The sequence below is a fragment of the Rhamphochromis longiceps genome, linkage group LG16 (assembly GCF_057381845.1).
Source record: "Rhamphochromis longiceps isolate RC_006_pf linkage group LG16, R_longiceps_female_GT1.1, whole genome shotgun sequence".
NCBI classification, from domain to species: domain Eukaryota; kingdom Metazoa; phylum Chordata; class Actinopteri; order Cichliformes; family Cichlidae; genus Rhamphochromis; species Rhamphochromis longiceps.
The window spans coordinates 39,552,695-39,576,090 of NC_140572.1; the positions used below are offsets into that span (position 1 = coordinate 39,552,695).

A 23,396-nucleotide genomic window follows, 5' to 3' on the forward strand; every position below is an offset into this window, starting at 1 on the left:
AATAACAGATATGATTCAATGCAGAGAGGTCTACATCTGCAGAAATGGTGGCGTGCTCTACAGATTTAACGGCTGAAAGTTGACTGTGATGATTTCAGACAGCAGACATATCTGAGAATAATCTGGGCTAATTTTCTCTCAGTTACTGGCAAATGCTGCTGTGCGCCTGAGTTTCCTATTCTCCCTGAGTCAGTGCCAAAGGTTGCCTGAAGGAGACTGGACGACACTTTCGGCGAACATGGAGCTGCAACCTGCAGTTCCTCTGACGTCCAGCAGAGGCTCCAGCAGTGTGTCAGTCCCCACAGACTCTACGTTTGGTTAACAGACCGTCCAACAAGTCTGAGCTGAGTCTTTCTCTGTGTTTGATGTGATATGTGTTTGAACTGCTCTTGTTCTGTCAGGAATGTATGGAGTACATGGGACAGACCTGAAAAAGTAGTCCGTGCAGCCTGAGGTGAATTGAACCAGAATTATGCCAGAAGCCTGCTGACGACGCTGAGGCGTGCCTTTCTGAGGAACGTTTACCAAATATTAGAGGCGTGCCCGTGACCAGCACTAGCATTGGCTGATGCCTCCTCAGCTCTGAGCTTTCATCCAAATAAAACAAGCTAATGGGAGATGAGACGGGAGCGAGGGCCATCTTTTATGTACTTGTGATGGTGGTGGAGAGAGACTGAGGTTTCAATAATCTGTCGTACTTACATATAAGCTGAGAGATGTTCTGTGATGTTGCCGTGCACAGACAGGTGAGACAGTCACTGTGCTGTGAGTGCGCTCCGCCACGGAGCGCACGCCCAGCGGAGAGCGGCGGTCGAGCCTCGTGATTCACAGCTGCTCCCTCTCCCTGCTCTCAGCTGGTATTCCCCGTCACTTCCCCGAGTCAGACAGAAAATGAAATCGCTCCGAGCACGACCAACAAAGGGTCGCAGCGGGGCCAAGAACCAAAACAGTTCCAAACATGTGGTGGGAGCTGATAAACAGCTGATATTTGATTTCTGTTTATTCTCTTAATCAGTCCTCTGTTCTCCCGCCTGAAGCTTTCTTCTCCCTGTTTCTCATTTCCAAATATTCCAGATATCTTTTTGACCTGGGGTCCTGTTACTCCTCATACAGGAAGTGATTGGGTTGAAAACCTGCTGATTTTAGAATAGAATAGAATAGAATTCAACTTTATTGTCATTGCACATGCACAGGTACAGGGCAACGAAATGCAGTTTGCATCCATCCAGAAGTGCTTTAGTGATATAGATATATTACAATATATATTAGCAATAATATAGATATGTGAGTATATTACAGAAATGGGTCTATTATGGTATGTTATAATGTACACGGTATGAAGTATGTTGTGAATATTCTATAACTATAAGTATGTACAGGCTGTAGTGAGTACAAGCTATGTACAGGCTATGAACAGGATATAAATATGAAAAACTATACAGAATATGAAATAAATAACTTTACAGAAATCTGAGATATACAGCTATACAGAAATGGGAACTATGCAAGTTGTAAACAGTTGTAGGATTAAAGATTATCGAATGTACAGAATGATTATTTACACAGAGCTATACAGTAGTGCAGTTAAGATAAGTGAGGGTGTAGATAGTTTCTACAGAGGCTATATAAAGTGCTAGTGGTTGTGAGTGGTGGTTCAGTCCATGTTATTATTGTGTTTGAGGGTACAGTTGTCCATTGTGGGTGTGTGTATGTTCAGTCCATGAGTTTAACGTGGGTCAGATGTCAGGAGGCAGAGTTCAGGAGTCTGACAGCTGTGGGGAAGAAGCTGTTCCGGTACCTGGTGGTCTTAGTCCGGAGGCTCCTGTGGCGCCTCCCAGAGGGCAGGAGGGTGAAGAGTCCATGTGATGGGTGACTGGGGTCTCTGATGATTTTCCCAGCCCTTTTCAGACACCGCTTCCTGTAGATGTCCTTTATGGCAGGAAGTGGTGCTCCGGCGATGCGCTGGGCAGTTTTCACGACCCTCTGCAACGCCTTCCGGTCCGAGGCAGAGCAGTTCCCGTACCAGACTGTTATACAGTTGGTCAGGATGCTCTCGATGGTGCAGCGATAGAAGTTCACCAGGATGTCTGAGGACAGGTGGTTCTTCCTCAGAGTCCTCAAGAAGAAGAGGCGCTGGTGAGCCTTCTTGACCAGCTTGGAGCAGTTGGTCGTCCAGGTGAGATCCTCGGAGATGTGGACTCCCAGGAACTTGAAGCTGCTCACACGCTCCACAGCCGTCCCCTTAATGTGGATGGGTGGATGTGGGTCAGCATTCCTCCTGTAGTCCACGATGAGCTCCTTGGTCTTCTCGGTGTTAAGCAGCAGGTTGTTTCTGTCGCACCACTCAGCCAGACGATCCACCTCCTCCCTGTAGGCGGCCTCATCGTTGTCACTGATGAGGCCAATCACCGTGGTGTCATCTGCAAACTTAATGATGGTGTTGGAACCATCAGCAGGTCTGCAGTCGTGGGTGAAGAGGGAGTAGAGGAAAGGGCTCATCACACAGCCTTGTGGTACACCGGTGTTCATCGTGATTGTAGATGAGCAGTGGTTATCCAGCCGGACATGTTGGGGGCGGTTGGTCAGGAAGTCCAGTAACCATTTGCACATGAGGGAACTGATACCCAGGTCTGTCAGTTTCCTGATGAGTTGTGAGGGGTGGATTGTATTGAATGCTGAACTGAAGTCTATAAACAGCATTCTGGCGTAGGTGTTGTTGTTGTCCAGGTGTGAGAGGACAGAGTGCAGTGCGATGGAGACTGCATCCTCTGTGCTCCTGTTCTGGTGGTATGCGAATTGGTGGGGGTCCAGGGTGGGGGGGAGACAGGATTTGAAGTGTGCTAGGACCAGCTGCTCTAAGCACTTAGTGATGATGGGGGTGAGTGCTACTGGGCGGTAGTCATTGAAAGAACCAGATTTAAATGTGGTTCAGGTTTTAATTGTCTTTGATGTTTTTGACTTTTTGTCAGATTTTTGTAGTTTTATCCTGTTTTTCTTCATTTTCTGGTTTTCCTGTGTGCCTTGCTGTCACCTCCAGTCTTTCTGATTATGAACCTGTGCCTGTAGTTCTCCGGTCATTCTTTGAAGTATGGATTTAGCTCCTTTGTTTGCGTGCTTATGGTCTCAGGCTTTGATGCTTTTGGTGTTTGTTTAGGGCTTCTGGGCTTGAGTCAGTCAACGCCTCTGTTTGTTTTGCCGTCCTCTCCTGCTTAGCAACGTTACCTGATATCACTAGTTTAGCTTCTGTGCTTTTGTTCAGTATATTGACAAAAGGATTGGCTCAGCTGGCTTCACACGGATATCAGCTTGAGTGGCATTCCCATTCTTAATCCATCCATAGGTTTAATATGATGTCAGCCCCCCTCTTGCAGCGATAACAGCTGCAAATCTTCTAGGAAGTCTTTCCACAGGTACAGGATTGGTCACCCTGATGTTGGACAAGAAGGCCTGGCTAATTCATTCCAAAGGTCCATCCATCAACCTAGGCATCCATCCATCCATTCATCATCCCATATACCCATCATCCATCCATCCGTTCTGTCAGGACTCTGTGCTGGTGTGCAGTCATGTTGGAACAGGAAGAGGACATCCCCAAACTGTTCCCACAAATTTGGGAGCATGAAATTGTCCATAAAGTCTTCTTATGCTGAAGCATTGAGAGTTCCTTTCACTGGATCTGAGAGGCTGAGCCCAGCTACTGCAAAACACCCCCACACCATGGCACAGTGCGGTCAGACAAGTACTGTTGACTATTGAACCCAGACGTCTCCATCAGACTGAGTTTGCTTCTTAAATACCAGGTACATAATTGGCAGGAACCCTAAACCTGACCTCCAACAAGAAAACTCTGTCCTGCTCAGGGAGGGGTAGCCATCTATGTGTCATGTGATTTCACACATAACTGTAATTGAGTATCCTCTGCGTAGCAATCAGTATCAGGTTTTCTAGTAATAGTACCAAAGGGAAGCATCTACATTGTGGATTATACTTTCTGCACAGGCTGGCACGGTTTTAGAACATAGAAGTAAAAACTCAGATATGACTGAAGGAGGGATTTTTGAATCTCCTCTCCATGTGTTTAAGCCACCTGAATGTGTGACTGTACGATCACATCACAATGCCCAGTTATTGTGGAAAACTGTTATTCATGGACAGGTTGGGAGGACAGTGGTAAGGACTCTGCTTGCCTGTCTGGCTTCAGAGCTGAAAGGAAACCTGGGTTTGTTCCTGTTTTCCTCAGAGGACAGTAAGTTGTCCTAACTTTGCTTCTTTTTTGGAAAGTCTTAGACCTTAGAATACCATTTTGTTTCTAGCGTATGACTCATGTGGTTTAAGGGATGTGACTGTGAATTATTACAGGGATTCATGCATCTCTTTGTTGGGTCTTGTTGAGGTAGCTTCTCTCTCAGCCTTGAGTTTGTGAAGCAGAACGTCTAAGCTTCCTCTGGTCTTTCAGAGTGAGCAGCTCAGAGGTTCACACAGGTCGTTGGTCATGTTGGACATCTCGTTTTGGCTCTCAGCAAAGGCGGTCGCACTTTTTCTCCTCTCCTCCTCACCCTTATCTTCCCTGCTTAGCCTCTTGTGTCCTTGTCTTGTCTTGTGTGTGTTACTTTCCCTGGAACAGTCTCTCACTGTCGTTCTCTAAAACCTAAAAGAGAATTATGGATTTGATCAACTGGTCTCTGAATGTTATTGACACCCTTTTCTCAATGAGAAGTCTGGGCTTGGGAGAGCCTGAGTGCCCTGGAGGGACTTTCCCTGCCAGATACACGATGGACAGGTGGCAGGAATGGAGGGTCGTGTGCCTGGCGGGACTGTCGATCGAGGACGCTGAAGATATCTACCTATTTGGAACCATGATAACAGGGTTCTTGCTGATCGGAGCTGGCTTGGCCCTGGCTTATCGGAGAATTAAGACAGCGGAACCGGCTGTTCAAACCCCCCCAAGGCTGCCCGCTGGAATCGAAGTGATGGGACGAGGTGCGACCTCTCACAACGAACGCAGCATGGGTAACACCTTGGAGATGCTTACAGCTGCCGTGAAGGCTCAAAACAACAACATTGAGCGTATGGTGGGATACATCAGAGAGAGGCCTGCTCAGAATGGGACCCTTGAGCGACAGTTGGAAAACATCGCGGAACGGATCACTGCAGCTGTGAGGTCTCAGAATCAAAAGAATGACAACACCATGGAACAGAAGTTTGATACCATCATGGGGAGGCTCGCGGCTCTCCGACGGGAGATTGAGAGGCCAGTGTCGGAGTGTTAAAGAGCAGCTTGACGTTCTCCTGGGCTGCTCGCATGAAAAATCAACAAAATCAATATCGTAATGCAGACACCACCACGGCGCCAGCCGAACAATCACTCGCTGATAACGACTGTGTGATGACTATTCTTTCCATCCCATGCAAGGCCACCTGGGTTGGCTGGAGGACTGTTTACTTAGCCTGATAGGGTGAAGGACACTGTCTCAGCTGAACTATGGACACGCACACACATACACTTACACTGATAAGCACTCACTCATCCCCCCTCCCTTTCCAACGCCTTCAATGCTTGTTGCCTCCTGGGAACACGAGGCGGGTCTGGGCCCGCGCTAGAGACGGCGCCGTTGCAGGATGGCTGCTGTGTTGCCTGGGATTACTCCTCATCCCCTACCCAACCCTGTGGCTTGTCATGTCTTCACAATGTTGTGCTGTGGACATTCATGTGCTTTTTTGTGCAGAGGACTTTTTTTGTTTCCTGCTCTCGTGCTGTCCTACCATGGAAGCACAGCATGAGTGGAGGTCTCTTTTTTTCCTCTTGTACCTTCCCGTTGTTATGTACATTTCAGTGTTTTCAGTGCAACGCTACCGATCTCCGACTTGTAACCCCATGTGATGTCTGTGTTATGTGTGTAAGGTCGAGGGTGGTCCCATTTCACGGCAGGGCAACCTGCTTGTGACAAATAAAGCTTTGATTAGTTGATTGATTGATTGATGTGTAACTGCTCGGTGCTGTTATGAAGAATACTTAAGCCACCATGGCTCTGAACACAGCGCATGTAACAACTACCAGTCGGAGGGAAGTGTACAGATCAATGGCGCCCTCTGATGGAGGGAGCTGGGCAGACTGTTTGTCTCTTAGTGCCATCTTGCAGTGAAAATGTTTCAGCCCAATGATTTATTGATGCAAAAAATAACCTGATTTATAAAGTCTGTATCAGAGTTAAACTTTAAGCAGAGATTTGATGAAATATGAGTCATGGCACTGAGAATCCTGACTTTAACTCAAGGAAGAAGGTTTCCATCACGTCAGCGGGATCCACCGCCTTGTTCCAGTTTGATTATTGGTTCTTCTTTATGTCTTTCGTGATCCTCCCTGTCCAGCTAATGGTACCGCAGTTATGGAGCTTTACATGATGAGCTGCTCAGTGAAAGAAGCAAATGCAAAAAGGCCCTCAGATGTGCTGGGATGCCTCAGATTAAGTGTGATTGTCCTGATGCTCCTGTGGGAATTAAGGTCCCGTCAACATTTAAGGTGCTGATGGTAAAGGAGGCTTCTCTCTGGGGTCTGTAACATGCTGATCCATACACTGCTCAAATAGATGCACACAGCACAAATGCCCTGGGTTAACCCTGGGAAGAGTGAGGCGATCACAATGATGAAGGAAGCACAAATGTTAGTGAGCTTTCCCAGGATTCATTCCCAGCCTTCTGGATCTGGGATATGGATCGGCTCTGTTATCAAAATGCTCCAGAAAGCTCCGTCTCCTGCTGTGCTCATCATGTATGACCAAATACATCCTTCATCTCGTGGCCTTTGCGCTTTTTTTTTTTTAGTCCAATTATCTGCCGGCCTTATTCAGGCCAGTCAACGTTCACTCTGTCTCACAGACTCCTTTGTGCAACCCACCTCCTCCCATCATGGCCTCTCCCTGCTCACTCAGGCTCCATTCAAGCCTCCGTCTCTATCTCCACCAGCAGAGTCTAGACTCCAGGGGGTCAAACATGACTCTGTACATCAATAAATCATGTTCACCCTGTGGAACTCCATAATTAACCTCAGTGTGTGAAGAGGACTCTCCATTTACATGCACAAACTGGAGTCTATTAGATAGATATGATACAAACCACTGCAGCACAGTACCTGTAATACCTACAGCATGTTCTAATCGCTCTAATAGGATATTATGGTCAACAGTATCGAATGCTGCACTAAGGTCTAGCAGGACAAGCACAGAGATGAGTCCACTGTCAGAGGCCATAAGAAGATCATTTGTAACCTTCACTAAAGCTGTTTCTGTGCTGTGATGAGCTCTGAAACCTGACTGAAACTCTTCAAATAAGCCTCTGCAGATGATCTGTTAGCTGTTTGACAACTACTCTTTCAAGGATGTTTGATATAAAGGAAGGTTGGAGATTGGCCTATAATTAGCTAAGACTGCTGGGTCTAGAGATGCTTTTTGAGTAAAGGTTTAACTACAGCCAGCTTGAAGGCCTGTGGTACATAGCCGATCATTAGAGATAGGTTGATCATATTTAAGATCGAAGAATTAATTAATGGCAGGACTTCTTTGAGCAGTTTTGTAGGAATGGGTCTAAAAGACACGTTGATGGTTTGGAGGAAGTAATTATTGAAGTTAACTCAGAAAGATCAATTGGAGAAAAAGAGTCTAACTTAACATCAATGGTACTAAGAGTAGCTGTAGATAATATTACATCTGTGAGACTGTTCAGAAGGCAGCTTAGATATATTCATTGCCATGCAGATGCAGTCTTTCGATCCCTGAAGCCTCATAACAAACACTAATTAGTTAAACTGCAGTAATGTCTGTGAATGCTTAGGAATGTTTATTTAAATGCTTTAACTAATTATTTTATTTAACTTAGATCTGTACTTTTTAAGCTCTGTCATTTAATATTTTAAAATTTTTAATTTAAGTTCTTTCTTTTTGTAATTTCTAGCTTAGCAAGCTCCACCTCCTGTGGAAACTGTGGTCAAACATCCCAAAACCTCAGTCGGGTCACATGACATCTGAGCTGTCTGTGCTTCCTGAGCGCGCACACACACACACAGCTGAAACAGTGCTCAGCTTCTCATTCTCGCCGTCACCATGCTGCTGATCCTGCTCTGCTTCCACACCTTCACCTGGGGTAAGGAGCCGCCGCCAACGGCACACTAACCACAGATGAAGCAACATCCTGTGTGTGATTTTGTCCTTTAATTATGTAAATCGATTATTTTTGCTCCTGAGTCACACTTTAAAGCTTACTTTCATTTCTTCAGCTGACGGTGACTCATTTAATGGTATAACAGAGTCAGCAGTAGGTTATTCCTGATAGGTCAGTTCAGCGCGTCTAACATGAGAAAATGTCCTTTTTCTGTTTGCTGCGACTGTTTCAGGTTAAAAAGGTGAAACAGTCGCAGCTGCTGGAGGCTTAAAGGTTCCTGTGAAACATGGAAGTGGGCTATAAATGTCCAAAGCTCCTGACATGACAGGAAAGGATCTGTGAGGCTTTCAAAGAGTTTATTTCAGGTTATAATCATCACTTCTGTGTTTGTTTAAATCAGCCTGTAAACATGTTTAACCTTCATTATTACTGATGCAATAAATGTTCATTCATCTGTTCACTGTAAACACTTTTGACTCTGACACTCTCAGGCAATAAATAACTGATCTGTCCAATCAGAAAACAGACATGAAAGTGAATAAATGACGTCACCACAAACATCAGGTTCACATCTGTTCAGTTTTTAAAAACGTGCCGTGTGCAGCAGACAGATGTTATTCCTCGTTTTTGAATCTTTGTCCCTCTGAGCTCAGGCGTCGTGGCGTCGATGGTTCCTGCTGTCTCTTTAATAAATCATCTGAGGCCGTGATCACATGAATAACAATAATCTGGATTATGCAGGGATTTCTCTGGTTTGCTTTCTTCACCTTTGCAGTCGCGTCTCAGGCGCCGCCGCCTCCACAGAATGTCCAGGTGGAGAAGGGTCAGCTGACGTGGACTCCAGGGGAGCCGGACGTTACCTACACTGTGAATTACCGCAGGTGAGACCTCACAGCCAGGGAAGGTGCTCTGTTTTAAGGTGGAGCTTCCTTTTCCTTTAGTGATAATTAAAATGAACGAAAGAATTTCATCTCATGCTCCAAACTATACTGAAGATATCATTTTCTGGATTTAGGTCATCACTTTTACAGAAGACAAAACAACAAACAAACAAACAAACTGGATGGGTTAAATAAAACATTTTAATAAGCTAAAAACTACAGAAAGAAATTAAATAGAAATATTTTTAAAATAAAAGGAGCCCAGAACGTACCATTTGAATAATAATTTGAATTAAATAAACTACAGTAAAGATAAACATAGGTTAAAAAAAGAAAAAGAAAGCTAATAACAAGAAATAAAAGTAAAACTGAGAATAAAATCCATTCAAACAGAAAGTGGAAGGCCGACTGTGCCACATAACCACTTCTGTTTTTGAACAGTTTCAGAGGTTCGTCGGTTTATCGATAAATCAGATCATTGACTGAGAATGAGTCTGCAGCTGTTATTCAATGCGGTTTTATTTATATAGCTTCAAATTAGAACAGAAAAAGTACGATCCTGCCCAGCAGGCAGCTTTGGAAATGTGAAGGAGGGCATACAGCTGTGTTTTTCAGATCATTAAACAAATTTAAATATCAGGCAAAGATAAGACAAAATGCAGTTTCTAAATGAAGGTGTTTATTATTAAGGGAAAAACTCCAACCCTACATGGCCCTGTGTGAAAAAGGGATTGTTGCTAAAACCTAGTAACTGGTTGGGCCACCCTTTGCAGCAACTGCTGCAATCAAGCAGCGCTGACCCACTCATCTTTGGACAGTTGATGTCATTCAGCCACATTCGAGGGTTTTCGAGAATGAACTGCCTCTTTGATGCCACAGCATCTCAGTCAGATTCAGGTTCAAACAAGGCCAGTAACCAGGTCTGATTACTAGCAATAGACTCAATACTTGAAATGTGCAATTCACTTGTATTTTTATTTTTTATTCCTATTTATTCTATTTATCCCCTTCGTATATTTTATTTATCTATCCACTTAGCACTTTTAATTCTTATTCTTATTTTTATATTTTTATGACAGTATGTTTGCACTGAAGCACCGCAGCAATTTCCTAATGTTGTAAACCTGCTCAACATTTGGCAATAAAACCCTTTCTGATTCTGATTTATATTGTCTCTGTATTTATATATATGTGTGTGTGTGTGTGTGTGTGTGTGTGTGTGTGTGTGTATATATATATATATATATATAATATTCTGTAACTCTGTAACTTCTGTCGGTGCTGTGCTTTTTTGGAAATCGAATTTCCCAGAGGAACCCACCCGAGGGATTAATAAAGTTCTATCTAATCTAATCTAATCTAGCAGACCAGCTACCACAACTTGTACTTTAGCCTGACACATTTCTTTCTTACTATTTAAACCAATACAGTGGAACCCCGACTTAGGAAATTAATCCGTTCCCGAGGGTCTTTCGTAAGTCGAAAGCTTTCGTAAGTCAAAGCACCCATTGCGCGTTTTGAGTGAGGCGATGCTGAACGATATAGGCTACAGGCTAATTGCTAACTAGAACAACAATACGTCATTCAAGTGGAACAGCGAAGCGCAAGTACGGAAGCCAAGGGGTTGTCACATGATTCGGATGGCATTTTGTTACTTGGGCATTTTGCCGTAACACGGGCAGAAATATTGCCGTTCAGTGCCTTCGTAACTTAAATTTTTCGTGAAACGGGGTATTCGTAACTCGGGGTTCCACTGTGTAGTCGTGCTGATAGATTTCTTTCATTAGATACAGCAGCAATTCTTTATCATGTGGAACAATTGAGATGTACTTTGAAACTGCACTTCACACTGACTGAAAGGGTTGTTTCACTTGTCAGGCCTGCAAGGATCGAAGTGTAAACTGAGTTGGAAATCCCCGGCCTACAGGAAGCACGTTTACTGTATGAATTCAATGCTGTCCAGCCGAGAGATATAATCTCTCCAGCGTGTCCTGGGTCTGCTCCGGGGCCTCCTCCGGTGGGACATGCCCAGAACACTTCACCCAGGAGGCGCCCAGGGGGCATCCTTGTCAGCTGCCCGAACCACCTCAACTGGCTCCTTTCGATGTGGAGCAGCAGCGGCTCTACTCTGAGCCCCTCCCGAATGGCCGAACTCCTCACCCTATCTCTAAGGGAGAGGCCAGCCACCCTTCGGAGGAAGCTCATTTCCGCCACTTGTATCAGCGATCTTGTTCTTTCAGTCACTACCCACAGCTCGTGGCCGTAGGCAAGGGCAGGGGCCTAGATCGACTGGTAAATTGAGAACTTCGCTTTTACACTCAGCTCTCCCACAGCACCAATCCGTCTGTCGATCTCCCGCTCCCTTCTCCCATCACTCGTGAACAAGACCCCGAGATACTTAAACTCCTCCGCTTGGGGCAGGAACTTATCCCTGACCCGGAGTGAGCACTCCACCCTTTTCCGGCTGAGAACCATGGCCTCAGATTTAAAGGTGCTGATTCTCATTCCCAGCGTTTCGCACTCTGCTGCAAACTGTTGCAGTGCGAGCTGGAGGCCATCACCTGATGAAGCTCCAGAAATATTTGTTCAGTTCTCTTTCAAACCCCAGCAGCTGTCTATTGCAACTTTTGAGTGTCCACTAAAACAAAAACAAAAATAAACGCGTTCTAAAATCTCACCTGTTTGTTTTTATTAAGGCATACATGTACCTTATTTTTATAAATAGAGATTTCGCTATTGAGGTTAAACATGATATATAAGTCACTTAGATCACTTTGAAATGTTAATGTTTGGTTTATTTCAGTGTTTTATTTGTTCCTGAGTGTTGCATCTTCAAAAAATAAATTGTACAATTGTACAAATCGTGAGTCCATTCTCCAGTGCGTTCTCGACAAGTCCAGACTCGCCGGGAACGCACGGGAGCGTGGACTTGCTTACTTGAGAGTTGAGAAAGGGCCAAAGAGCGATTCAGAAGACCCGTATGAGAATATCACCAAGGGAACAGTTTACCCTGCCCAGGATAGGGTTACCGGGGCCCCGCCCTGGAGCCAGGCCAGGGGAGGGTGCCCGAGGGCAAGCATCTGGTGACCGAACCTTAGTCCATGGGGCCCGGCTGAGCACAACCTCGAAAAGGGGACAAGGGTACATCTGTCACCATCTTACAATGCTGTGATTGCAGCCATTCCCCAACTCTCTGTGAATGGGACTCATGGCCATTGATCAGTGTTTGTTGATCAATAATCTTGAGAATTTGCATAATTAAGATTAAGGAACTGACCTCCCAGCCCATTGTTCCTTCAGTGGGCTGGTTTCAGTCATTATGCAAATGTCCTGTTTATAAGATTGAAACCTGCAGTCAGCTGAGACTGAAGACGTCACCTGATGATGACGAAAAAGCTGGTGCCCTGTTGTAAAAGCTGTCCTTGAGTCAGTTTGTCTGGACCCTCAGCAGCCTGACTCTCCTGCCAGATGGCAGCAGCTTGAACGCCCGGTGTCCTGGGTGTGTGCAGTCCCGTAGGATGCTGCATGCCCTCTTGAGACAGCGAGTGCTGTACAGGTCAGGGAGGAAGTCCAGTGATTTTTTTTTTGTCTTTCTGTGTGCTATGGTGCGCAGCTGGAGAACCACACACAGATAGAAAAGTGTGTATAAGAGGGGGCTGAGGACACACCCCTGTGGGACGCCTACGTTCAGAATGAGGGTGGAGGAGGTGTGCTCTCCCATCCTGACGTTATGGGGTCTAACGCTCAGGAAGTCCAATATCCAGCTGCACAGTGAGCTGCTGAGTCCTAAGTTGCTTAGTTTATTAACCAGTTTGTGGGGTTGGACTGTATTGAAGGCGGAGCTGAAACAAACAGCATTCTCAGGTGTCACTACTGTACAGATGCAGGATGTCAGCACACTTTCAATGGAGCAGCAGTAGAAGCTCCTTCTTCAGGTCCATTTTTCTGAGGATTGTCAGAAAGTGGAGACACTGTTGGGTCTTCTTTACAACAGCCGAGGTGTTTGAGCACCATTGGAGGTCTGTGTCTATGTGCACACCCAGGAACTTGAAACTGGACACCCTTTCCACGCACTCCCCATTGATGCTGACAGGCTGCAGCTCAGACTTCCTCCTTCTGAAGTCGACTACCAGCTCTGTTGTCTTGGTGGTTTTGAGGTCCAGGTTGTTGTCGGCACACCAATCTGACAGCCTCTGAACCTCAGCTCTGTACGCCGTCTCCCCAGAGATGAGCCCCACCACGGTGGTATCATCTGCAAACTTGATGACTGCGTTGTCTGGGTGGGAACTAACACAGTCATGTGTGTACAGAGTTTACAGTAGGGGGCTCAGTACACAGTCTTGTGGAGAGCCGATGTTAAGGCTGAGGGCTGAGGGAAGATGAGGCCCCACTCTAACTCTGTACACGGTCTGACAGGAAGTCTCTGATCTAGCAGGAGGTGGTAGAAGGAAGTCCGATATCCAGCAGTTTTACTGTTAGTCTTGCCGGGAGTATGATATTAAAACCAGAGCCAAAGTCAACAAAGAGCAGCCTGGTGTCACATCGCTGTTGTTCCAGGTGAGAGATGGTGGTGTGGAGCGTTGTAACAATGGCATCTTCAGTAGATCTGTTAGCTCTGTGTGCAAACTGGAGCAGGTTGAGTGTGGGTGGCATGCAGGACATGATGTGATGTCGGACCAGTTTCTCGAAGCACTTCACGCCCTGCTGACTTAAATATTGTACTGGGTCCTGTGGTGGGTTGTTGTTGGGCTGGCAGCAGGAGAGCTGCATCTCTGTGTGTATTGTGAACGGCATCGTGTGTGTGCTAATAAAGCATGCTGCAAAGCATGTTAATGTCACCGGGTCTGCCGTGGTCATTCACGATCTCTAAAATTAGAAATATCCTGTCTCAGAGTGACGCTGAAAAACTAGTTCATGCATTTATTACTTCCAGGCTGGACGACTGTAAGTCATTATTATCAGGAAGTCCTGACAATGACCCTGGCTCTGCTGGAGGTTTCTTCCTGTTAAAGGGGAGTTTTTCCTTCCCACTGATGCCAAAGCGCAGGGTATTATTGTAGGGTCTTTACTTTACAATATAAAACACCTTGAGGCAAATGTTGTTGTCATTTGTTGCTATATAAACAAAATTGAATTGAGTTGAATCGATTCGTTCATGTTAATGGAGAATCCTCTTCACACACTGGGGTGACTGGAGTTCCATGTAGGTCTGTCCCCCGTCAATCTGAGCAATTGGGGTAGAAGAGCCTTATTTAGGTAGATGACCAAGAATGTTGGTCACTCTGATATCGCTCCAGTGTTGCTTTGTGGAGAAAGGACTACAATTTGTGCAGCATCCCACCAATCAGATCTGCATGGTGGAGTGATCAGACAGAAGTCACTCTTCCGTAAAAGATCCAAAGTTGTCGTAGGATTGTGGAGGGGTGTGGCTTGGGCGCGGCTGCAGGGGAGGCTAAGACACACCGGAACTCCATTAGCTCGTCACGCCTCCCGTGAGTAAAAGAGTGTGCTGGGACCTGAGGTTGTGGTTGTGTGTAAGAAGGAGCACCTGAATAAAGAAAAGTGTGTAAAGAGCGAACTACATGGTCGGGTCCGTCACAGTGGTGCTGAAACCCGGGAGGTGGCATGGCGGAACCTCGACCGGGCCAGCCAATGGACACGCTGGCCCGAATGGTGGTGGTGTCTCGCCGCCAGTTGGAACGGCTGCAGGACCGTTCCGAGCTCCAGATGCAACTGATATTGAGTCTGGAAGCTTGGTTGGTTCCTGACGGACACCGCCGCCAGCCTGACCGGCGTTCCTAGACCGCATTGGGGAGGGAGACGACCCCCATGGTGTTGCAGATGTCCATGCACGAGAGGGACCTGTTTTGCAAGCCAGCGGTCTGCGTGCTATCTGGACCAGCTCATGCCGAGCCAGAGGTCGCCCAGAACAGGGACCTGCCCAGGCTGAGTTGGAGGTCTGCGCGCCATCTGAACCTGCCACATTCATGTCAGAGGTCACCGTGCTGTCTGGTCCAAGCGGCGTCCTCGGCAGAGGCCAGCACCGTCTGAACCTGGATTGTTTACACCAGAGGTCAGCGTTTGTGGTCTAGCCTGCCGGCGGCCTGCCAAGCTGCATGTGAGACGTGGCTTACCTCCTCGACTGCTGCGCCGTCGCTGGACACACTCGGTCGGCCCCGGACACAACTCATCCCTGCCGCTAGTCCATGGGCCACGGATGCACATGGCCATGGCCGATTGGGCTAGGCTGGATGGCTGCCCGACCTAGGTTGGGTGTGGCCTGGGCACGGCTGCAGGGGAGGCTGAGACACACCGGACCTCCATTAGCTCATAACGCCTCCCATGAATAAAAGCGTGCCGGCACCTGAGGTTGTGGTTGTGTGTGGGGCTGCAGCTGGAAAGCTGCGACCGAGTGAGCGAACTATGTGATCTGTCATTCCTGTCGCAAGGATGAAAAATGAATTTTGGAATAAAGCTGTAACATGAAAAATTGTAGAACAAGTGAAGTGTTGTCAAGACCTTTGAGGTGCATTGTGTTCATCCCGCTGTAACCATGTTTCTGTAACACAGAGCAAATTAATATATTGATAAATTACTAGCACATGTACCAGCAGCAACTTTACTGCACTGTTCTTATTATTAAATATGTTGCTGATGGACAGTTGTCTGCTGTGCTGCAGTTCTCCACCCGCTGCAGGGATTTCATGGAGAGAACGCTGAGCAGATGTTTTCTCTGACTCGTTTCTGTTCCTCATCCTCAGATTTAACTCTGATAAATGGGAAGCTCTTCCAGCCTGCATCCAGACGCCTTTCCATTCCTGCAACATATCAGCGGTTGGGCCGCGCGACACTAACGACTCGCCCGAGAACAGCTGCGTGACGCTGCGTGTGCGGGCCGAGAGACGGGGGCTGAGATCTGAGGGTGTTAACGCCTGCAGCAGATACGGTGAGAACCCTCAGATATGTGTCAGCGCTGTCTGTGGGTGAAGCTGTGAGACTCGAGGTGTTAACCATCCTGACCACAGTGTGAACCACGAGCTGCTGCTGTGCTGACGCTCGCTCTGCTCTTCCAGGTGACGTCTGCACGCCTCCGTTAAGCATTTTGACCCGGCCTGGATCACTCACCGTATTCCTTAACGATGACCACGAGCTGGCGAAGGAACACGACAGCAATGCCAAGCACAGGATTTACTTTGGCAGAGAGGGAGAGAGTCCTCTGCAGGTGAGAACACGGAGTGATTCCTCCAGGTGTTTATGCTCACCTGATGTTACAGCACGTGTCACTGCTCAGAATATATCTGATATTTTTATTATTTTTTTAAAGAAAGATGTGCACATGTGTCTGTCAGTGTGTGCAGGCAGGTCCAAGCATATTTGGACAGTTTGCCTCTGCACCAACAGACAGTCTGCACAAACTGTTTCAGAATTACAGCTATTTTTACACAGTTCCCATTTTCAGAAGCTCAAAGTGACTGAGAAGCAGTTTCGTGTCCAGATGAATCCTGCGCCTTCATTTTTAGAACTAAACTGAAGCCAGAGAGTCATGTGTCCGCCACTTCAGGCTGTTACTGACTGCAAGAGATTTTCAGCCACATTAAAAACTATATATATATATATATATATATATATATATATATATATATATATATATATATATATATATATATACTGACCGAGTGCTCAGTGAATACCTCAGGCAGCAGAAACCCAAGAAAGAGGAGGGAGACGAGGAACCATCATGGAAGGACAGGCCCCTGCACGGTATGTACCACCGGCAGATAGAGGAGGTGGCTGATATCCAGAAATCCTACCAGTGGCTGGACAAAGCTGGACTGAAAGACAGCACAGAGGCACTAATCATGGCAGCACAAGAACAAGCTCTGAGCACAAGATCCATAGAGGCTGGGGTCTATCACACCAGGCAAGACCCCAGGTGCAGGCTGTGTAAAGATGCCCCAGAGACAATCCAGCACATAACAGCAGGGTGCAAGATGCTAGCAGGCAAGGCATACATGGAACGCCATAACCAAGTGGCCGGCATAGTGTACAGGAACATCTGTGCGGAGTATAACCTGGAAGTCCCGAGGTCAAAATGGGAGATGCCCCCAAGGGTGGTGGAGAATGACCGAGCTAAGATCCTGTGGGACTTCCAGATACAGACGGACAAAATGGTGGTGGCTAACCAACCGGACATAGTGGTGGTAGACAAACAGAAGAAGACGGCCGTAGTGATCGATGTAGCGGTTCCGAATGACAGCAATATCAGGAAGAAGGAACACGAGAAGCTGGAGAAATACCAAGGGCTCAGAGAAGAGCTCGAGAGGATGTGGAGGGTGAAGGTAACGGTGGTCCCCGTGGTAATCGGAGCACTAGGTGCGGTGACTCCCAAGCTAGGCGAGTGGCTCCAGCAGATCCCGGGAACAACATCGGAGATCTCTGTCCAGAAGAGCGCAGTCCTGGGAACAGCTAAGATACTGCGCAGGACCCTCAAGCTCCCAGGCCTCTGGTAGAGGACCCGAGCTTGAGGGATAAACCGCCCGCAGGGGCGTGCTGGGTGTTTTTTATATATATATATATATATAAAATTCAGTTAGTTTGTCCACTTACTTTTAATTGTTTTGGTTAAATTATTATTTCAGACATCAGCAGCAAAAACTAAACCTGCATGTTTAACAACTGGAATCGCTCAGAGAGTCAACATTTTAAAATTACAACAGGAGCCCAAGCAAAGTAAATATCAAGTAAATATCTTCTAATTTCATATTGTCAGGAGTATGAAGACACCATAGCCTCCATGACCATTGAAGACCTGGAGGAGGGGCAGCGGTACTGTGTTCAGGTGGCCTATACGGTCCACGGGGACCTCGTGGAACCACGCAGCTGCATCCAGTGTGAGGTCATCCCTGCATCAGGTAAGCTGCTCTTCTTGGTGTAACGTTCCTTTAACGCGCTCCGACTCCAACCAGAGACACAGATGTAAACGACTCCGCTGCTTTTGAATCAGCTGAAGGTTTTAAAGCTGCAGCAGTAAACTCACTGCGTCTGTTTTCTCAGAACACGTGAACAGGACGCCGATGATCGTGGGGCTGCTCGTCGGCATCGTGGTCCTCGCCATTCTTGCATTGGGATACCTCGGGTTTTTCCAAACTGAGAAAATCAAACGCTGCCTACACTAACCATGGTATGCCTCACCGGTAAGAAGCAACACTGCTGCACACACTCACCACACAGACACCAGTGGGTGCTGTATCCACTCCGAGCGTGTCAGCGGGGCACGTAAAAGAGCTGATTCGACAGTTTGAAAGCCTTCTACTCACGATTACTCAGTGTGTAAGACTGATGTGATTCTTCTTGGTGACTGGTGAGTCAATGAAATGTCCAATGGTGTTAAACACTGGAGAGTACCAGAGTTTACTCGAGAAAGAAAAGTCATTTTCTGTGGTAGAAAAACTTGTTTGACCTTGAATTTCCTGCCACATAACTGGTGGGAGTGTTACAACCAGCTCTGGTCGTCACGCCAGTTTGCTCGGCTTTTGGTTTGTCTTCCTATCAGACAGCGAGTCTCACATCTTTGTATTTACTAGGGGTGCAACGATACACAAAATTCACGGTTCGGTTCGGTTCGATACTTTGGTGTCACGGTTCGATATTTTTTCGATACAAAAAAAATGTTCATGCCTTTTTAATTTGTCATTTATTAAAATTATAAATATATATTTTAACACAAAAGTACAGTTTTTAAATTTAACCCTAACCCTTGTGCGTGTTGTTTTTTAGCTCGTCATATTGCAGCCACAGAAATTCTTTTGTCCATGAAACCATAAAGCTGCACTTTCTTTTTGCCTTATAGTCTGATTTGTCATAACTTCTCCGTTTTGTGGTAAGCTTTTCTTTGGCTGTCACTTCTTCACCCTGACCTGTCTTATTTGGCTCAGCAGAACTAAAATATATATCTGTCTGTGAAGGTTCTCAGTCATCCAGGTCATCGTAGTGAAATATATATCCTGCCGCACTCACATAAGCTCAGCGATTCTCTGCGCGATCAACCTCTCACATGTTTAAGCTGCGGGAGATTTCACTTGTCATGTTTGCATAGTAAGCTAACATGCTCTTCGTTCTGTTGGTTAAATGTGACATTTCACATTTAACCAACAGAACGTGAGCGGCTGAAATCTCCCAGAGTGACACTTAGACATAAGATCGGTGTTTCACTCACACTGAAACTGACACAGAGTGAAGTGAAACACACAAACAGAACCATATTTACAACACTAGTTAACTTCTGGTAAATCGGCTCCAGTCATCACTCTTGCCTCCTGGGAACTCTCTCTATCACTTCCTCTTTGTCTTCTAACTGACACCCAACCTGTGGGCCACTGACAACATTCAGCATCAACTATTTGATTTCAAACTCATGATCCCGTCTGACCCTCTCTTCACCTCCACTGCTCACAAACACAAACGATTGCCCATCCTCCACTGGTCTTCCTGTTGACACCGCGGCACAACAGTTTGAATCCACCTCCAATGATCCTGCTCTTACTTCCCCTCTATCTGTACAACTCATAGTCCCTACATGCTTTAACTTCCTGCTCTCATGTCCACACTTCTGTCTTTCCTTCTCTCTCACTGCCTGCTAACATGCCTTCCCCCAAATCCACAAAACCCCACAACAAAGAAAAACAAAGAAAGGAAAACACTGAGCCACAAACTCTGTCAATTCTAAAAGTGTGGAAAAGTTAATAACAGGCTAAAATTCTAACATGAAACTAAAACAGAGAGCATACTGAACCGGGAACCTTTCAGCATCCTCTGGGTTCAAAGGCACTATCAAGCTGAGCTAACCAGCAGTGCAGCACCAACATCACAGCTAAAAACACTCTGATTGGTTCTCTGCTTCTCAGTTTGACATTCACAAGAAATTGTGTTTCACATAGTAGTTTATGTGTTCCTCCTTAAAGAAGGAGCAGTTTTTACAAGCTGACCATTAAAGGTTTTAAAGCCCATGAGTTTGTCAGCGCTGAAGATGGTCAAGAGGAAAAGAAAACCAGAAAACCTGGGATCACGCCTCAGATATGGAACAATTCAAAATTGGGAACCGAAAGAAGGTAAGGTGCTTTACCACTGGGAAATAAGACAAGAAACACACAAATGACTGAACAAAAAAACAATCACAGCTAAAAGTGAAAATGAGTAAAAAAAGGTAAAAACCTAAACAAAATAAATTAACATCACATTAAATCTTGTTCTATGGAAATGGCTGTGATAGACACACAGTGTTCAGTTCAGTTATTTGTGACAACAGCGCTCGTCTCAAGGCTCTGATATTGTAAGACTAAGACATAAGAGGCGGGAGACGTGAGCGTCCTCCGCCTGTGAAACTGTTTTGGGGGATGTGTCCTTGTTGCACCTGTTGTTAGTTTCATTAACACCAAAGCAGCTGAACCTGATTAACACCTCTGATACTGAACTAATCAGATCAATATCCCAAAGTTTCACTGACTTGATGTTGAACTGCTCCTCTATTTTGTAACATTTTCTGAGCAGCGTACACCAGACACACTAAAGGCTGCTGGTCACATTAACACTATAAACTGATGTTTTCTGCTTGTGTGATTACAGATGCAGTGAGAGTCGTGTTTCCCAGGCTGCTAATGGTGACATCCAGAAGCCTTCAGCAGGCAGCAGGTAGAGGACATTCAAGAAGCTGTGCTGCTGTCCAAGACGACGTCTTACTTCTTAAACCTAAACACACAAACTTCTCAAAACAGAGTCTGATGGAGGACTTTATTATGGCAGAGCTTGTGTGTTTCCTACAAACTGGACTATCAGATGAATGAGTTTTCGGATTATTTTCGTGGGCTGCTGGGATGTATGCGTTTGGACCGTGATGAGGGGAAAACAAGATTTCTGAAGTGACGTAATAGGATAGGTTAAAAAAGCTGATACTGGAGTCTGCTCAACTGCAGGAGGAGGACGTCTCCTGAGAAGCAGTTTAGAGGATTCTGACTCTTACAGTAACTTGTACTGTGTACTAGCTAGCATGACGGAGTTTCTATACAGTTGGGTGGGTGCTATGATGTTACTGGTGAACTTTATTTTATTCATATGGTTACTTAGTAGAGTTGCCAACCGTCCCCTAAAAAACGGAATCCTCTGGTATTCAGAATTAATATTACCGTTTCGTATTGAGCTGAAAATAAACGTGATTTGTCTTCAGCTACAATAAAAAAAAAAGACAAAAAGCTGGAGTTATTCTGTCTTTACGCTGTCAGATTGAACTGTTTCTGAGAGACTAATAACACCAGGATCCTTTTCGAAGTAGCTGACAGCTGGTAACTGTGCAGGGGCGGATCTAGAAAAGTGTTGCCAGGGGCCCAGGCAGGGCATTAACAGGGAAGGGGGGGGGGCACAAAGATATACTTTTCTTTCTTATTCTCATTTAAAATGTCTCGCTTTTAACAAATAATTATCCGAATCTTACAACCAAAGTTTTCATCTGATGTCAAATTTATAGAAATCCATTATTGTACGTAGTACGTTTTTTTCAGGGTCCCAACATAATTTCTTCAGAAAAAAGTACTGTACATGATGCCAGTATTTTCCCACATTTTCCAGATACTGTACAAGTACTTTGTGTAAAATGCCATCAAAAACTCAGTTAAGTTTTATTCTTTCTCACCTGTCTTTCTGTCTCCTTTCACTTATAAAAGGTTGCCATGTTAGAAAAAATATTTTGCCCTGGCATGCTGTTTATTGATGTGGTAAATAAATAGTTTATGAAAATTATAAACTGTCATTTATTATTTTTAATATTCAGTAATGGTCATGTCTCACCTCTAGTCTTCTCTGTCTTAATTTCAGGTTTCCACCATGTGTTGTAGATAGTTCAGGAGGTTAACTCGACCAAGCAGTCTTTGGGTTTCGGCTAAGTACTGTTTAGAATACCAGAATAGGGGGGATGGTGGAGGTTTAAGTTTATTAGACTGATACATATGTACCAACAAGACAGTGTACATCACTGTGACAACGACATTTGTTTTCATTCAAAGGCTATTTGGTTTTTCCTGTAATACCTGGTGGGCCGGTCTCTAGTCAAAATGCCCAGGCTGATTTTTTTGTCCCAGTCCAGCCCTGCGGGGGGACACTGAGCAGAGTGTCTCAGTGTGAGGAAAGTGAGGAGCAGGAAATATAAACCCTGCCTTCCTTCGGCCATCACAGGGAACTTGAGGGTCTCTGGCTAATGAGATGGACAAGCTGTGGGCGCTGGTCAGACATCAGAGGGAGGATTGGAAGTTCACTGTGTTGTGCTTCACAGAGACATGGCCGGACCTCAGTGCCACAGTATCTGGCTTTTTCACTGTTCAGGCTGGAACATGTTACTGTGAAGGCTCTGCTCGCCAGACTCGTTACTGTAATAGGTCAAAAGAAACTAAGTTAAGCAGGTGGTGGGGGGATTCATGCAGGAACTGACTACCTCCATCTTCATGCCCATGCTGTCTGCTAGATGATGCACCCCACTAGCAACCCTCAGTAAAGTTCAATCAACAGCCACAGTTATTAACGGTAGCGCTCCTCTAATGATCTATGTCACGTGGAACTTTGCTAGGATTCACGTCAGTGGCCGGAGAAGGCCATGGAAAAAGACTCCCTCGAAGCTTTCTGGCCAACTTTCAGGGAACTCAGGAGGGTGCTTTCCCTCACTGTGTGTAGTACAGGTGAAGCACTGCTGGTTTCAACTGAGGATATTGTTGGGTGGTGGAAGAAATTCTTCGAGGACCGCCTTAAGTTTAGTGACATGTCTTCTGTAGAGGAAGCAGAGTCTCTGGACTCGTCCATCACTGGGGGCGAAGTCACTGAGGCAGTTAAAAAACTCCTTGGGAGTTGGGAAGAGTTCCAGCCTTAAATGGAGGAGTTTAAGTGTCTCCAGACCTTCAGGAGTGAGGCGAGAGGGGAGCAGGAGATCGACTGGTGCTGCAGCTGCAGTGATGTGGATACCAGTCTGTCGTGGTGAAGAGAGAGCTGAGTCTAAAACCAAAGCTCTCAATTTACCGGTCGATCTTTCTGGGCATGTCCCACATGCTGGAAGAGAAGGCCATGGACAGGGAGGTCTGAGCTTCTCTGCTTAGGCTGCTGCCCCTGCGACCCGGCCTAGGATAAGTGGAAGAACACGGATGGATGACCTGAAAAGTAGGCGCCAGGGATCTGTTCATTTTTAAAGACTAGAATACTCAATAAGACTTAGACTTAGTTCCTCCTACGCCGGGCAGCGCATCGGGCAGCTAGTGATCTCCATCGATGTCGGTCAGCAGCAACTGCTTCAGCTTCGTCCCAGGCAATGTCGACAGTTCTCAGATCGTC

At 46.0% G+C, this 23,396-nt stretch overlaps 1 protein-coding gene across 2 annotated transcripts; it reads left to right on the forward strand.

Moving 5' to 3' along the window:
- The first annotated feature begins 8,353 nt into the window (after positions 1–8,353).
- LOC146651685 (uncharacterized) lies at positions 8,354–21,403 on the forward strand. Of its 2 annotated transcripts, none has more exons than XM_085384772.1 (6): positions 8,354–9,035; positions 15,797–15,981; positions 16,109–16,257; positions 17,806–17,947; positions 18,090–18,229; positions 20,658–21,403. In XM_085384772.1, the coding sequence occupies exons 1-5, from the start codon at positions 8,890–8,892 to the stop codon at positions 18,209–18,211; spliced, it is 744 nt and encodes a 247-aa protein (XP_085240898.1). In that variant the 5' UTR covers positions 8,354–8,889; the 3' UTR covers positions 18,212–18,229; positions 20,658–21,403. The 2 variants fall into 2 exon arrangements, with proteins under 2 accessions (XP_085240898.1, XP_085240899.1); XM_085384773.1 differs by having other exon boundaries at positions 18,090–18,216.
- Positions 21,404–23,396: the final 1,993 nt, after the last annotated feature.

Coding starts and splice junctions, on each gene's coding strand:
- LOC146651685 (XM_085384772.1), top strand. CDS start 8,890: ATGCAGGGATTTCTCTGGTTTGCTTTCTTCACCTTTGCAGTCGCGTCT. Junction 9,036..15,796: donor TACACTGTGAATTACCGCAG/GTGAGACCTCAC, acceptor CCTCATCCTCAG/ATTTAACTCTGATAAATGGG. Junction 17,948..18,089: donor TGAGGTCATCCCTGCATCAG/GTAAGCTGCTCT, acceptor CTGTTTTCTCAG/AACACGTGAACAGGACGCCG.